The sequence below is a fragment of the Talpa europaea genome (assembly GCF_964194135.1).
Source record: "Talpa europaea genome assembly, chromosome: 1".
Classification (NCBI taxonomy): Eukaryota; Metazoa; Chordata; class Mammalia; order Eulipotyphla; family Talpidae; genus Talpa; species Talpa europaea.
The window spans coordinates 99,595,873-99,611,459 of NC_140073.1; the positions used below are offsets into that span (position 1 = coordinate 99,595,873).

General features: G+C 38.0%; 1 protein-coding gene across 4 annotated transcripts in view; it reads left to right on the forward strand.

Annotated features, from left to right (window-relative positions):
* Nucleotides 1-4,484: 4,484 nt before the first annotated feature.
* The window catches only part of TANC1 (tetratricopeptide repeat, ankyrin repeat and coiled-coil containing 1), a gene marked incomplete at its 3' end in the record, with an annotated part of 146,366 nt that continues 135,263 nt past the window's right edge, over nucleotides 4,485-15,587 (forward strand). For 3 of the 4 annotated variants that reach the window (XM_084235053.1, XM_084235056.1, XM_084235054.1), the window contains exon 1: nucleotides 4,485-4,857. In XM_084235053.1, the coding sequence (XP_084091179.1) occupies nucleotides 4,716-4,857 (142 nt within the window). In that variant the 5' untranslated portion in view covers nucleotides 4,485-4,715. The remainder of the gene's footprint in view (nucleotides 4,858-15,587) is intronic. The other variant, XM_084235055.1, reaches the window with a different exon arrangement.

Consider the following 15,587-nt stretch of genomic DNA (forward strand, 5'->3'; position numbering starts at 1 on the left):
AATGAAAAAAAAAAAGTTCTTATGTTTATCTCAGTTTCCAGTGCTTCATTCATAAATATTGCCACCCTGGTTTTATTTTAATAAAAGAAGGGAGGCACTCTTAGAAACAGGATTGCTTTGAGGTCAGCTGGTTTGATGGGAGAAGCTTCTTCTAATGGAGTATGCACAAAGTGCATGCATTTAGATACTCTGTAATTGGATAATAAGAATTTATTATTTAAGGGTAATTCAGGTGTGGACATGAAAGGGATATTATGAAATGCAGTATTTTGCTTCCTAGTATCTCATTGTCTGATGTCACATGGATTTAACTAACATTCTTGCATTCCTTGAGAATGAGAATATATAGGAATGTTCTTTGTAACTGCTATAAATATTGGTTAATTGCTTGATTTGGAGGAAATCGCTCATCTGTGTTCATTGCAGCCTAGTAAAATCTGTCAACAAATACTGAGAACAGAGTGGGTGCGAAGGCTGTGTTCTGGCTTCTGTTTGTATCTATTAAAGAATAAACATAGTCCCTGCCCTCAGCTCACAGATTTGACTTGCAATTGTGTAAACAGGCAGTATGGCACTCCAGAAGAGGAAAATTTTAATGTTAGTGTTCTGTGATTTCAGACAAGGTGGCCATGGTTACAATAACTGCCATTGTGGTTACAAGTTGAAATAGATTTTGTCTTGTTTTGAAATCATCTCACTGTTTTATGAAAGGTGATTTTCATTTTATATTGCCAGTATAATCTCTGTGCCGAATTCATAGTGTGGAAATATTGTGCCTGTCCTCAAAGACTTTATGTGTTAAATGATAAAAGAGGAAAGCTTGATAGTTGATTTAACTTTTAGGCACTTTAAAAGGAAGAATCTATGATATTGGAAATACAGGTGTCGACTGATGGTAGAAAAGCAAGGACATTTACTTGACATTAGGTATTTGGCTGTTAAGGGTGATGTCACATATGTTTTATTTTCTATAAATAAACATTATAGGAAATTTTCTCCCACTGGATAATTTCAGCTGTAATGTGGAAGCTGGCCTTGCCTCTCCTTTTCTGAGGTATTTAATTTGAGGTAATGGCAGCTGAAGTTCTCTATTTTCTGAAATTTTTATTTTTAAGTATTTAGATCTAACCATATATTTGTACTTATGAACAAACTTATAAACTTGTGTCATAGAGGCTAGAAATTATGGCGCAGAAATTGAAGGATTCGGTTTGGTCATTATTTCAGTTATATCTGTTCCTTTTGGTCTATGATATTTAAGGTAAAGAAGGACAATGTTTCTTATGTTTTATCCTGTAAGTACTTCACCCACCTGTATGGTTCTCTCATAGCACTGTGATAGCTTCTGGCAGTTTATTTCAGTCAGTTAGGCTAGCCATTTAATCAGCTGGGTCTGAATTACTGTGTCTGGAAGGCTGGTTTACATCATTTCTATTTGGCTCTTGGCTGTGGCAGGTCAGTGTGCATCCTTATAGGTGAAAAATGATAGTATTTGAAGTTGCTGTGGGGAGGAAAGTGTATAATGGTGCCCAGGGGCTTGTTCAGGTAGAATCTGCTGGCTGCCTCCACGAGACTGCATCACAGTGGTGTTTATATTCAAGAATTTACCACTGTCTTCCTTTGGTGCTCCACCTGGGACCAGAAATTTCAGTATGCTCCCTATCTTAAAAGGACAGTGCTTAGCAAAGTGACTGTCTTTAAAAAAGCCCTTCAGGGCCTCCCTGGTGGCACAGTGGTTGAGACCTGGGTTGTAAAGCTGCCCGCAGCCTCTGCAGCGCTGATACGATCCCCACCTGCCAAGCGAGGGTCCCACATAGTGCGCAGACCTCTCCTGCCACCCGCTGCTCCCCTCAGCAGTGTACTTCGTCAGTCTGCCTGTTCTGCTCTCCACTCTGGTGAATTCTCTCACCCTCCCGCACCTCTGACTGTACCCAGTGCTTGTATAAAAAAATAAATCTTAAAAAAAAGAAAACGTAAGCTTTTAAAAAAAAAAAGTCCTTCAGAGCTTTTGTTTCAAGCCAGAACGCTAGTTTATTAATTTATTCCCAGAATCATATCCGTGGACAACTCAGACAGCTGTAATGGTTATTTGACCAGTACTCATCCCACTGTTGTTAAGACCCATATTATTTGGTACTTCTCAGTGAAAGCAGAATCAGAACAAGGGAAAGTGGTTATTTGATGCCATGTTAATGCATCCAGAACTGGATGTACGGGGGGAACTGTGTTTATAAGTACATAAATACTTTGTGTCAGATAATCTTTTCTGCATTATGCCACCAATGTTGGCCCCTCTAGCCTCTAACTAGTTGCTCTAACTCATTCCCCTGATGGTTACAGTCTTTGTTGATGAGATTAAGTTGGGGTTCTGACTTTGAGACCATGGATGACTTTACATGTATAACTCCACTTTGATTCATGTTAATTTCAGAATTTAACTCATCATGAACAAACTTAGTTTTTTCCTTTCAGGACGCTGAAGTCGCCTTAATGTCAGCACTCAAATATAATCAAAGTTTCTCTAGGTCACAGTTTGATTAGCTTTTAGAATATAAATGTAAGGTCTTTCACTTGCTGTTTAGGTAGGAAAGCAATCTGATGGCCTCTTTCATTTAACTCAGGCCCACTGATGTGGAAGATGTGACTATCCTGAAAACAGCTGATTTCTGCCAAATAGGAACAATGGTGGGGGGTGGGAGGGGCAGTCTGTGATGAGATACCCTAGTCCTTGCCTTGTGGGATGTCTTTTCCGAGTGGCACAGCGACTCCGCCGTGAGTTGGTGGTGACCAGGGTGATAAATCAGGGACACCAGCACCACCAATGTGGGGCCCAAGCTGGTGGTCAGTGATCCAGGGAAGCTTGGGCTCTGGAAGGGTTCACTATCAGAGTCTTGGACAAGCTTTGTTGGCATGGCACCATCAATATTTTTCTTTGTCTTTATTTTTTATATATGTAGATTTTACTAAATGACAAATCTGAGTGTTGGTTGATTGATAGAAGACAATATCTGTGCTTACCAGACAATTTAGTTAGGATTTAATATTGGCCCCCCCCCCCTTTTTTTAATGCAATAGCCTTCTGCATTGTTTCTTTTAATTTCAGGAGAAATTTGTGTTTCCGCAGTTTTCCAGTGCAAGCACACTGTGGCCCTCTTCCAGATTCAATGCTGGCTTTTTAGGTGAAACTTTTAGGAAGTCTTTTCACCAGGGTTCATTCAAGTAACAATTTTAAAAAATAATTAGGCTCTTAGCCATGCCCTTTTTGTCTGTGAAGAATCTCCTTGGTATGATTTAACCCTAATAACTTCATTACAACTTTCTCCAAATTCTGGCTAAGATAATTATCTTCCCAGTATCTCTCAGGTTTGTTCTTGGCTCCTGGTTTTTCTTGCCTGTTTGTTTGCTGTTGTCTAAAGCTTTCATTGAGAGGGGAGGCCTGGAGCAGCTGGGAGGACCCTTGCTGGGAGTCTCCAGGGTTGGATGCTGGCCCTGCTGGTAATGAGCTGTGTGCACCCTGGGCAGGTCTGCCTCAGGGTCTCTAGTTTCTTTAGTGGGAAAACAAAGGGCTTGGAAAAATAAATACTGACCTGGACCAAACGATAAGAAAGATCATCCAATGAGCTTATTTTGTGTATTTCTGTGAATGACAAACAGCACACGGGGAGTCCTCATCCCTCTCAGTGGTCCTCCAAACCTCTGCTTTACTCTGAGGTTGAGAGGTTGTACTGAGGCCATTTTAAGCATTCAAGCTGCAAGTGCTGCCTTCTTAATAGTGTTGCTATTTCTCTCTCCCTCCCCTTTTCTCTCTCTTTCTCCTTCAGGAGCAACCTGCTTGCCTTTTACCATCCTCTCAGTGCGTTAGCAAGCTGCATGAGATGGGTAACTCTACCCTCTCAGGTTCGTCACTCTTTGTAATTGTCCAGCCATCTCATCTGAGTTAGTGGAGGGAATAGAGAACTAAAGGAGACTGGCTAAATGATGAAATAATGGTCCTTTTGTTCTGTCTTTTGCTGTAGGGATGGTTTCATGTTTCATCTTAGGCCTGGACCCATTGTGGTGTTTTTACATGCTCAGAACAATCCTGCTTAGAAATACAGCTCATTATTTAAAGGATTCAGCTGTAATGCCACAGGCCTGTTCTACTTACCTTCTCACCCTCCACCCCCCACAGTTATAGGTACTAAAAGTTCATTGTAGTGTGTGTTGTTTGATTGGATCCCCAGACATTAGTGTTGAAATGTAGTCCTACTATATTCATTTTACAAATGTTTATAAGGAATGTTTCATTCTGATAACCTTCCGGAATGTTTTCCTTTTTGTATAATAATCAGTAGCAGCTGTGAAACATGCCTGTAACCATGTCACTTCCTTCTTAACCATTATCTTTGGATTCTCTATTTTAATGCTTTCTTTTGATGAATTTGAGTTTGGAGACCCACATTTCTATGCCAGACATCTTACAGCAACGTGCCCGGATTTAGCTTACAACCTTAATTAGATGTGGAGTGCTGAGAATGCAGTTAGGGTTTTTCAAACTTTTATAACAAGACAGTGAAATTCTGATCAGTTTATTAAGTTATAAAGCATTCCTTTTTTTTTTTTTTAGCATTTAGTTTCCCATTTTAGCTTGTCTATAGAAAATTAAAGTAACGCTCAAGATAGCTTTATATTATCCTAAGCGATCTGTTTGAACACAAGTAACCTCTTGTATTAATATGCAAGTTATATTTGACTTACAACTCTTAATAATTCTTCCCTCTCCTCTCTTTTTCTTTAGAAGCAAAAGAGCATTGAAAATGTTGAAGGCTGTGCTGAAGAAGAGCCGAGAGGGAGGAAAGGGGAGCAAGAAGGAAGCAGGTATGTGTACAAGAATGAGCAGCAGGGTCTCCCTGGTGGCGCAGCGGTTAAGCGCTGGGTTGCGAAGCTGCCTGCAGCCCCGGCTGCTCCCCGGCCACCAGAGGAGGGTCCCACATGGCGCGCAGACCTCTCCTGCAGCCCGCTGCTCCCCTCAGCAGTGTACTTTGGTCCTTCTGCCTGCTCTGCTCCCCGCTCTGGCTCTGGTGAATTCTCTCACCCTCCCGTGCTTCTGCCTGTACCCAGTGCTTGCATAAATAAATAAATAAATAAATCTTAAAAAAAAAAAAGAAAAGAAAAGAATGAGCTGCACTGGTGTGGGGGGCATGAAGCAGCAAAACTCACTCCAGGCTGGGTGGATTTCACTGCTTTGGAATGGGTCAGAGAAATGATCTGGCTTAAAACAAATAGCATGCTGGAGGCTATAAGAAATGAAATACATTTCTGAGTTTTCCTATGAGAAGTGACTTTGAAAACTGAGTTGGGTTGTGACCCCAATCTTTCCCCAGAAATCTTTTAACATTCATAATTTTAACAAGTCATTCACAATGAGACAGTAAAGTTACTGATATTGAGGGATAGCAGGTGTGTCCAGGAATTTGGTTTCTAGAAAGCTCTTACCCTTTTCCCATACATGATTGCATTTTATATGTTTGACCAACTGCTGGCTGACTGGTCCTCATCTTTTGAGTATCAAATTTTCCTCCTAACAGGTGTGGCCCCACTCAATGCCAGACTGCTAGTTTTCATTTTGATGAGAGCTGCTTAATTTGGCTTGGATTTCTTTCCTGCTTGTAGAGTTCTGGTGCCTGTGTGCTCACTGAGACTCTGCACTGCATTCCATGTGATAAACTCCTCTAAGAATATTTCGGTGACCAGTCAAGCATTACACCCTATTTCTCTCTTTAGAGCTACATAATGTTACCTATATTACACAATAAAAATCTGTTAGTTGTGGGTAGATTTCCCTAACCTATGCCATTTCTTTCTGTAATGTAATGTTAATCCAAAAATGGCTAATTTTCTAAGTTATTATATATCAAAATATTTCAGTTTTAATTGTTATTAAAATATAAATAAGAATGCTTATTACCAAATAACACTGAATTTCATAGTTAACTCTAATCCAAAGGATCTTGTAATACCTTGTGATATTTTCTAAGTTTTTTTAATTTGGCTAAAATCTGTAGTTTTTGTACATATAAGAGAAAAAAGTAGCTTATAAACTTCTTGTTTATATGGAAACTGGACAAAATTTTATTAATTGGCCTTTAAACATTTTTGCAAAATGAGAAACTTACCTTAAAAGTTAGAGACTTTATTCTAAAGCTCTTCAGATTCCATTAGAAGCTTCTCTGTAATGCCTGGGTAAGAAGATACAAAGAAAAAAAAAAAAACAGTTTTTAATGATAGAAACAGGAGACCATGGTTCACTCTTAACCTTAGAAAATCAACCCCTAGCTTTGAATAATTAATTAGATACGTTACTATGGAGAATTTTCAGTTGACAAAATTTCTATTCAGGGTGGACATTTTTACCCTCTGCTTGGGTGAAGGCCAAAACATCCTTTTCTTTATTTCTCTGAATGCTGTTTAAAGCAATTTTTTTTTCCAGTTTTGGCTCATCTGGCACTCATCTTAAGAACTTTATGTGCTTCTTTGGATGCCTTTGTAATTTCTAGCCTAAAGTTAGATCCTAACCTGTCTGTTGGACTGGAGCTGCCAACCAGTGGGTTATTTTTCTCAGGACCACATGACATTCAAGCCAAAACCTCCTACTTAATCACTTACAATAGACCACTCTTTTTGACCAGTGCCAGACTCATGAAATAACAGTATATTAATGACTTTCAGCACCCTGCCTTTCAGACAAGCTAGACAGTGGACATAGTTTGCTTCTGAAGATTTTCCAGTTTTTGAGCATGTGAATTTTGAGTTTATTTCCCTCTCTTTAGGAGTAACTACTGCTTTTTCTGAATCATTTTATAATAATTTCCACACTATTACTTTTTACTAATGCAGACCAACTTGAAAAAGCATTGGGAACATTTCTCATAAAACATCTGTATAGTATGTGCCTTTTTCCTCTTAACTAGAACCTGGTTGTATTACTTGGGGAACAAAGCAGATGGAATTTTAAATGTTGATGAAGTTATGTCACAAAAATGATTGGGGGAAAATACTTTGAATTTAACCATTCATATGTTGAGCTCTGTGCCAACTCTCATTATGTAAGTAAAGCATAACTGTTTCTCTGTAAATTAAGGCTAGCTAATCTACTGAGACTGCTCTGAAACTTGGGTAATAATATTTCCTGCAATATGGAAATATTTTCCCCTACTGTTTCCAATTAAACCAATCTTTGTTGCTTAGACAAAGGAAAACTCATTGTTGTGTATTTGAACTCACAATCATAGAAATTTAGGAAATATTTATCTGAAATACTGAGTTCAGCTTTTCATGTCCTTTATAGATTGTTTTTATAGATAGTCAAATTACACTTTAATGTTGACTGGAGAAGGAAATATCACTGAATTAAATTCCTCAAAAAAGGAAAATATTTCTGAAGTATTGAAAAATTGTCATACCCTCGGCTCCTATCCTTGAAAGAAAATGTCACGTGTCTATTTTAAACTATGGGTAAAGTATTAGCTAGTATTGAAATACAAGTAGTATGCATATAAGATAATATGAATTATATACCAGGAGATACTATAAAAACTATGGAAAGTCATTGAATGAACTCTAAAAATAGCAAAATTCTTTTTTTCCCCCCAGAATAGATGTTTCTCATTATTTCTTTTGAAAGATTTATTTATACCTACAAGAACTGGGGTATAGGCCAGAGGTGGGGGGGGTGAGAGGATTCACTAGAGAGAGCGGGGAACAGAACAGGCAGACTGAAATAATACGCTGAGGGGAGCAGCGGGCGAGTCAGGAGAGGTCTGCTGCACCATGTGGGTAGCTCCCTGGTAGGTTGGGGATTGAACTCGTGCTGCAGAGGGCTGCGGACAGCATCATAGGTTGCGTCTTAACCCCTTGTGCCACCAGGGAGGCCCCTCTCATTATTTTTTTTGATAGAGGTGGAATTTCAACACTGTATATGATTTAGAGGAATAGGTTCACACCTCCTCAGATGGCTGTCTCTTCATCACATCCACCACTGAAGCTCTCTTATCCCTTTACAGTAGGCCATTGAGCCCTCTCCCAATTTTCCCTCTCTTGTAGCATCAACCCTGCAGACATATTTCTAGTGTTTGTTTTGATTTAGTTCTGTCAGTCCCTTTGTTTAATTTCTCTATACTCCACATATGAGTGAAATCATTGGTGTTGGTCTTCTGACTTATTTCACTCAGCATAATCCCCACCAGTTCCATCTCTCTTGTCTCAAATGGTAAGATTTAACCATTTTTTTTTTTTTAAATAACTGTGTGGTATGCTATCATGTACATGTGTATCTTCTCAACCCACTCAGCTGCCATTGGGTATTTAGGTTGTTTCCTTAACTTGGCTATTGTAAACAGTGCTGCAATGAATGACAGAGTGTATATATCTCTTTGAATTAGTGGGGGTTTTTTTGCATTTTTTTTTGATAAATACCAAAGGATGGGATGACTGAATCACATGGTATGTCTATTTTTAATATTTTGAGGCTCCTCCATATTATTTTCTTTAGGGGTCGGACAGTCCACATTCCCACCAACAGTGTATGAGGGTTGCTTTTTCTCTACACATTTGCCAACATATGTAGTTTTTTAATTTTCTGATATGGGCCATCATGGGAGTGAGGTGGTATCTCATTGTGGTTTTTATTTGCATCTCCCTAAAAAGTGACGTTGAACATATTTTCATGTACCTTTTGACCATCTGTGTGACTTCTTTGGAGAAGTGTGTGCTTAGTATTTCTGCCCATTTTCGGATTGTGTTCTTTTTATTGAGTTGTGTGAGTTCTTTGTAGAATTTGGATATTAACCCCTTGTTGGATGTATGATGTACAAATATTTTCTTCCATTCAGTAGGATAATTTTTCATTTTAATGACTTTTCTGTGCAGAAGCTTTTTAGTTTGAATCAGTCTCAGTTGTTTATTTTTGCTTTTATTTTCCTTGCTGTTGGCATTAAGTCCCCAAGACAACACTGAAGACAGTGCTGTGTAGTGTATTGCCTGTGCTTTCTTCTATATATTTTATGGCTTCTGGTCTCACATCCAAATCTTTAAATTCATTTTGAGTTAATTTTTGTGTATAGTATAGGGTAAGAGAGTGCTCTTACTTCATTTTTCTGCATGTGACTGTCCAGTTTCCCAGCACCATTTGTTGAGGAGACCTCCCTTTCTCTGTTGTATACTTTTGGCTAGTTTGTGGTAGATTAACTGTCCATATAAATATGAGTCAGAAATGGTTATAACAGAGCAAAAAGTGTTTAGTGAAGGCTATGGAATCATGTCAGAATGCAATTAAAAACTTTAAAATGTTTTTTGGAAAGTACATTTACCTTGTCCCCACCATTCTATCATTGCAAATGCGCACTTTATTTTTATTGACCTTGAGTTAGGCTTACGGGAGCAGAAATCAATACTAAACCATAATGTGGGGAGACCAGACATGGGCATTTATTTTTTTCTCTCGCTGATGTTATATTAGAATTTTTATCTGAAACAACTTAATGAGTTGTTAATATTTATTTTGAAGTTCCCCAGAGACATCTACAACCTTCTGTCACATGTCTCTTTAAATCTTTATTGTCAGAAAATTTTCAGGTTGCTATCATTAAAGATTATTTAGAGATAAAATAATTTTTGCACTCTTGAGAATCGTCTGATATCAACTCTGGAACTAATGAGAGTTTAGACTGACTGTATGAGCAACATAGAATACAATCTAGTCTATACAGCTGTGTTGTTGAGTAAATGAATAAGACAATTCTATTTTATCATAAAAACAAAAATTTTGTCAACCTTAGAACTGTACATATTTTATACCAAGGAAAATAAAACATCACTGAATAAGGAAAGGACAGGAAAACCTGAATAAATAAAAAGAAATAACATATTCCTGAATGGGCAAGTTCATTACTTTAAATTAACCAGCTCTTAAACAAAATTATTTTACCTATACATTCTACCTAATCCCTAATGAAATCCCAACTATTTTCTTTTAAAGACTTCGTTCTTTTTTTAATTTAATTTTATTATTTTTAAAATGAATTTTTTATATAATTCTTACATCATTTTTCATTTTTGCATAATATATACATTTTCATTTTGGTTATATTCCCTGTACAATTCCCACCCAGTTTTTCTGACCCTAACCCCTCTTCTCCTCCCCCGCCTCCCACTGTAGTGTGTCTCTGGTCTATAGTTGCTTGTTGATTTTTACTTTATTGCAATTAAGACTTCATTTTTTTTTTTTTTTCTTCTTCCGGGTGGGACCCTCGCCAGTGGCCGGGTATTGAACTGGCGCTGAAGAGGCTGCGGGGAGCCTCGCAACCCAGCACTCAACTGCTGTGCCACCAGGGGAGGCCCAAGACTTCATTATTTTTAAGAGCAACTTTAGGTTCATGGCAAAACCCAGAGGCAGATACAGAGATTTTCTGTATCCCCCTGCCTCTCCTTGCTCATAGTTGCTCTCCTTATCCATAGTCCTGCACCACAGTGGTTGATTTGTTACAATTGATGAACCTACATTGACACATAATCACTCAAAGACCATAGTTTACATCAGGCTTCACTCCTGTACATTGTGTTTGGACAAATGAATAATAATATGTACACACTGTTCTCAATCCATATTTTAATTGTATCAATTGTGAGTATCAGTATTTTTCACTGTCCTAAAAGTCCTGCCATTTCTTTCTCTCTCTCTTTATTTTTTTAAAGACAACATAACCAGTTGATTTAAAAAATTCACATTGAAGAGAAACATACTTAAACATAGCCCAGGAGAAAAATGAGAGTGAAGCAGACGCATCTAAATGGCTCAACCTGGTTCCCATGACTGAATTCTAGCTGTAAGAGAGGCTGGACAAGTATGTATTTGAACTTTCAGCATCTTGAGGCCAAGGTGGATTTTACCTCCTACCAGTATGCACGCTGCGCAGAGTTCTTCACTTGTAGACATTGGGCAGGTTTGTTCCTCCTTCAAAAATGTAGCCAAGCACAGATATCCAGTATAGCTTGTTATAATAGCTGCTGCTCCTCATAGCAAGTAAATGTCTCTGCTAGCTCTTATTTTGGACCATCCCCCTCTTTTTCTTTCTAGTGGTTTCCAAGGAGTGAAATATAGTTTTAGCTAACATTTGTGATATAATGAAAGCTCAGTTGATTGTGCTTTCATTTTTCTTTTAACCCTACAGAGACTGGAAACATAGGTGCTACTTCTGCCCCTTTTCTGTGAGACCTTTTTCCTGCCTTCTGCCAATCTGGAAACTATATTTTTCCTTGCTCTAACCAGCTCTTCTAGTTGTTCCATATTGGTGTGAAAGTAGTTCTAAGTTGAGGCAGAAGAACAAAGATTGGTGAACTTTTTTAACTGTGGTATTGCCACAATTAAAATAAGGAGTGATTAAGAAAAAGTAGCTTATTATGCAAAAATGTTCATTACTGTGTTCTTTTCTATTTATTTTTGTTCTTTTTTTTTCTTTTTCAGCAAGGGGGCTTGGTTTAAAGCAATTTATTAAAAAAATCCCAAAAAACAACAAACATTTGACCTTCACCTTATTTCATTGTTAAAACCCACCAGTTGGCTAAATACACTTGCAATGGTATTAATTAAGGCATGGGGTAGTCTCTAGGCTTGAGTGTGTGCTGAATCAATCTATTAACTTTGCATCTAATCCTTCACTTTGAATTTGTAGTAAAAGGAAGCTGTTTGCTGCTAAAGTTTAAAAGTCATTGAGGTGATTGTTAAATGTGGTATTTTAAGCCATTCCAGACTGCAGTCTGCTTTTCAGTGGTACCTTCTAAAAATGCCTCACTACAAACACTGCTTTGTTTTATCCAGAAAATATGAAGCTGCTTTTGATTATTCTGTGCTGCATTGCCCATTTTCTGTGGTTGTAGACTATTATTTAGGAATTTAGTGCAGTGACTGTCTTGCTGAGCTATGGATATTTGTATCTTGTTGTTAACTGACTCCAAAAATGTTTCCCAAGCAACAAAACAAGCAGAAATAATTCAATGTAAAGGTATTGTGTTTCTTTTTATCAGGCATTTAAACATATTCTGCAAAATATCAGGGTGTGATTTAAACACAGTGGAATAAATCTGATTTTTAGTAGGAGCAGGAATATTGTTTCTTCTGGTTTGTTCAGTACCTTCTTCATTTTTCTCTTTGTTCCCCAGACATGTTGCAAAGTTTAGAAAAAGTACACACCTTGGAATTAGAAGACATAGGTTCAAAACCCAGCTTGATCACCTTCCCTGTTTACTTGTACTTGGACAAATTAACCTTGCTGTGTCACGTTACAGGGGTGTTATCAGAGTAAAACAACTTTTTTGCAAAAGTGTCTAGCTTGTTATCTAGCATCTGCTCCATAATCAACAGAGCTTTGCTTTCTTGAGAAAGCTGTGTGGTTGTGGTACCTTAAAGAACAAGCAAAACCCTTCAGAATTTGTTCTTTTCCCTGTTGAAGAGAAAGCAGGAATGATCTCAGACAAATACTGATCCTGCCATTGACTTAGGATACTGGAAAAACTCTGTGTCATTTGTCAAATGGTGTTTTCTACTCTGAAAAATATTAATTTTTCCTTTTAGCCTATTTCAAGTACTCTATTCTTTTCATTGTGAACTTAAATGAAAGGCTTATTCCTTGCTTACAAGATTTAAGGAGTTAGCAGCAAGCAACTTTCAGAATGGATTTCTAAGTATAGTTTCTAAAGTTTTTGAGCGATTTCATCTCAACACATCCTTAATGAAGTTCTCTCTATATGGAAGACCTCATCTCCCATTTTTTTTTTTTTAAAGATTTATTTATTTATGTGTACAATAACTGGGTACAGGCCAGAGGTGCGGGGGTGTGCGTGTGAGAGGATTCACCAGAGACAGTGGGAACAACAGGCAGACTGAATGAAATACACTGCTGAGGGGAGCAGCGGGCGAGGCAGGAGAGGTCTGCTTCGTCATGTGGGCTGCTCCCTGGCCGGCCGGGCATCGAACTCGTGCTGCAGAGGCTGTGGATTGCTTCATAGAGCAGTGCTTATCCACTTGCGCCACCAGGGAGGCCCTCATCCCCCATGTTTTTTGTAGGTTCCATGTTTTATGGAAATACAAAGGGTGAAAGGGTTATCAAAAGGAACAAATGCTTAGCATTTTTTGTGGGTCAGGCACCTACAGAAGGGACTCAGCTGGTCCCACTTGCTTGCCTGTGAAAGGGCGTAATTAAAACTGCACTGAAAGGAATGCAAAATTAAGACTCATCTTGAATCTTCTACTTTTTATGTAGGACCTCCAGAATGTCAAAACACACTGAATCATCATAAAGGATTTGGCCAAAATCTTAATCTTTCTTTATTGGGCCTCTTCAGTTTGTATATGTGTAAGTGCAATAGGAAACATACTAGGGAAATATAAATTAACAATTTAGAATCCATTTTTTTGGTCAAATCTAATTTCACATCACCGTATTTTTTTTTTTCATTAAATCTACTTTCCTACTTAAATCTTATTTTGCATAAGCTACTTTTTTTGGCATAGACCACTTCTCAAAGAATTTTGTCATATGTGGCTTAATTCCCATAAAACTTCATATTTTAATTTTAAGTGACCTATTTGCATTTCTTAGAAGAGGAATTCTAAAGTTTAATTGCTATTCCACAGATGAATAAAAACTTGATTTCAGATACTGTCCTGACAAATACAGTTCCTGACGGAGGGGGCAGGTAGGCTACCAAAGATTTTGACCTAGATTGCCTTTTGTTTTGGTGGAACATGACTTTAAACCTGAGACTTTAGCCTTGCAGTTGTCCTACAGGATGAACACCAGAAGTATTCAGTTAGATAGACTTAGTTCTGGTGAGGAGCTTTAAACTGAGATACCCTTATTCATATCGGAAATCATGGAGTTAGAAAATAGGATCTGATTCTCTCCACACTTTATCCAGTATCCTCCCCTTTTTGGTGGCACCCATATATATTAACACCCATATAGGTTCAGAGATTTTGGCCTATGTTCTAGGGACCACACTACTGTTTGGCTTAGGGATGAAGAAAAAAAACATCTGAAAAACTGGTTTTCAATGCTTCACTCTTTTACAGCTTATTTGTGTCAGAGTTGCCCACTTTATAAGGATTTTGGGAGCAATTAGATGGCTAGATTTGGTATGAGATGGCATTCCTTTTGACCTGAGACTGACTCTGAACACAGAGTGCTTGGAAATGATGCTGCCTGTGATATGAGACATTCCACAAAAGTGGTTTGGGCACTTGGCTGAATGTTTTTCTAGTTTATGGTACTGACTGGTGGCAGAGGCCAAGAGACTGGATGCAAACTTTGAATTAAGGATGTTGAGAGAGCCACCTGCCTGTATATGGCAGACTTCCTGATGATTGTATTTTCCATTTCTCAAAATTGAAAAATTTATGTTAATGGTGGATTGTTTCCCACTGCCCTCCCTTCCCCAAGTGAATTTTCTAGATAGCATTAGAGGTACATAGGCAACTTCTTTTCAAGTACCAAATGTTAAAAAAAAATTTTTTTATTTTGCTTTTTTAAGCAAGTACCCTTTTTCTTCTATTATCCTTGTTAATTTTTTGACAGTATAGGATTTCTCCCCTCAGGTATGCCTTGTCCAAGTCTTCTCTCCAGGACTATTTTTAAGTTCTCTTTAGCTTCTCCTCCCCACTCAATGTTACCTTTCATTAGGTGGGTCAGGGAACATGGAACCTTCCCATTTTATGGAGATTACACTCTGTAACAGTTGTTCTCCCACCAACCAAACACCAAAGCACAAAGTCCATTGTGCTCCTCCACATCTAATTTCCACCTCCTCTTTTCTCTCCCCTCCTGGATGCCTGAGATCTGTGGTCAGCTTCCAGGGTTTTGTCTTTGTCTCATCCTTTGTTTGGTTGCTCCATATTTCACATATAAGTGAAACCATCCGGTATTTATCTTCCTCCTCCTGACTTATTTTGCTTAGCAAAATCCCTTCTGTTTCCATCCATGTTGCTGCAAATGGCATGAGTAACTTTTGTGATCCCTGAATAATATTCCGTTGTGTTGATATATCATGTCTTGATCCATTCATCTGTTTTGGGGCGTTTAAGTTGTTTGTATCTTGGCTATTATAAATAGTGCTGCAATAAATATAAAGGTACAGGTTTCCTTTTGAATTAGTATATTCATGTGTTTTTGTCTATGTCCTCTCCAGCACTTGTTTCTGGTTTTTGTTTGTTTTTTTAAATACGGGCCATCCCCAAAGGTGTGAGGTGGTATTGCATTGTGGTTTTGACTTGCATTTCCTTGATGATAAATTTTTTTTCATATCCCTGTTGACCATCTGCATATCTTCTTTGGAGAAGTGCCTGTTTAGCTCTTCTGATCAGTTTTTGATTGGGTTGTTTGATTTGCTTTTGTTGAATTGTATGAGCTCTTTATAGACCTTTGTTATCAGTTCCTTGTCAGATGTATGGTATGCAAATTTTTTTTCCTTCTTCATTTTGGTTACAGACTCTTGCTGAATAGGAGCTTTTTAGGTTAATATAGTCCCAGTTTATATTCTCCTTTGCTTTTCTTGCT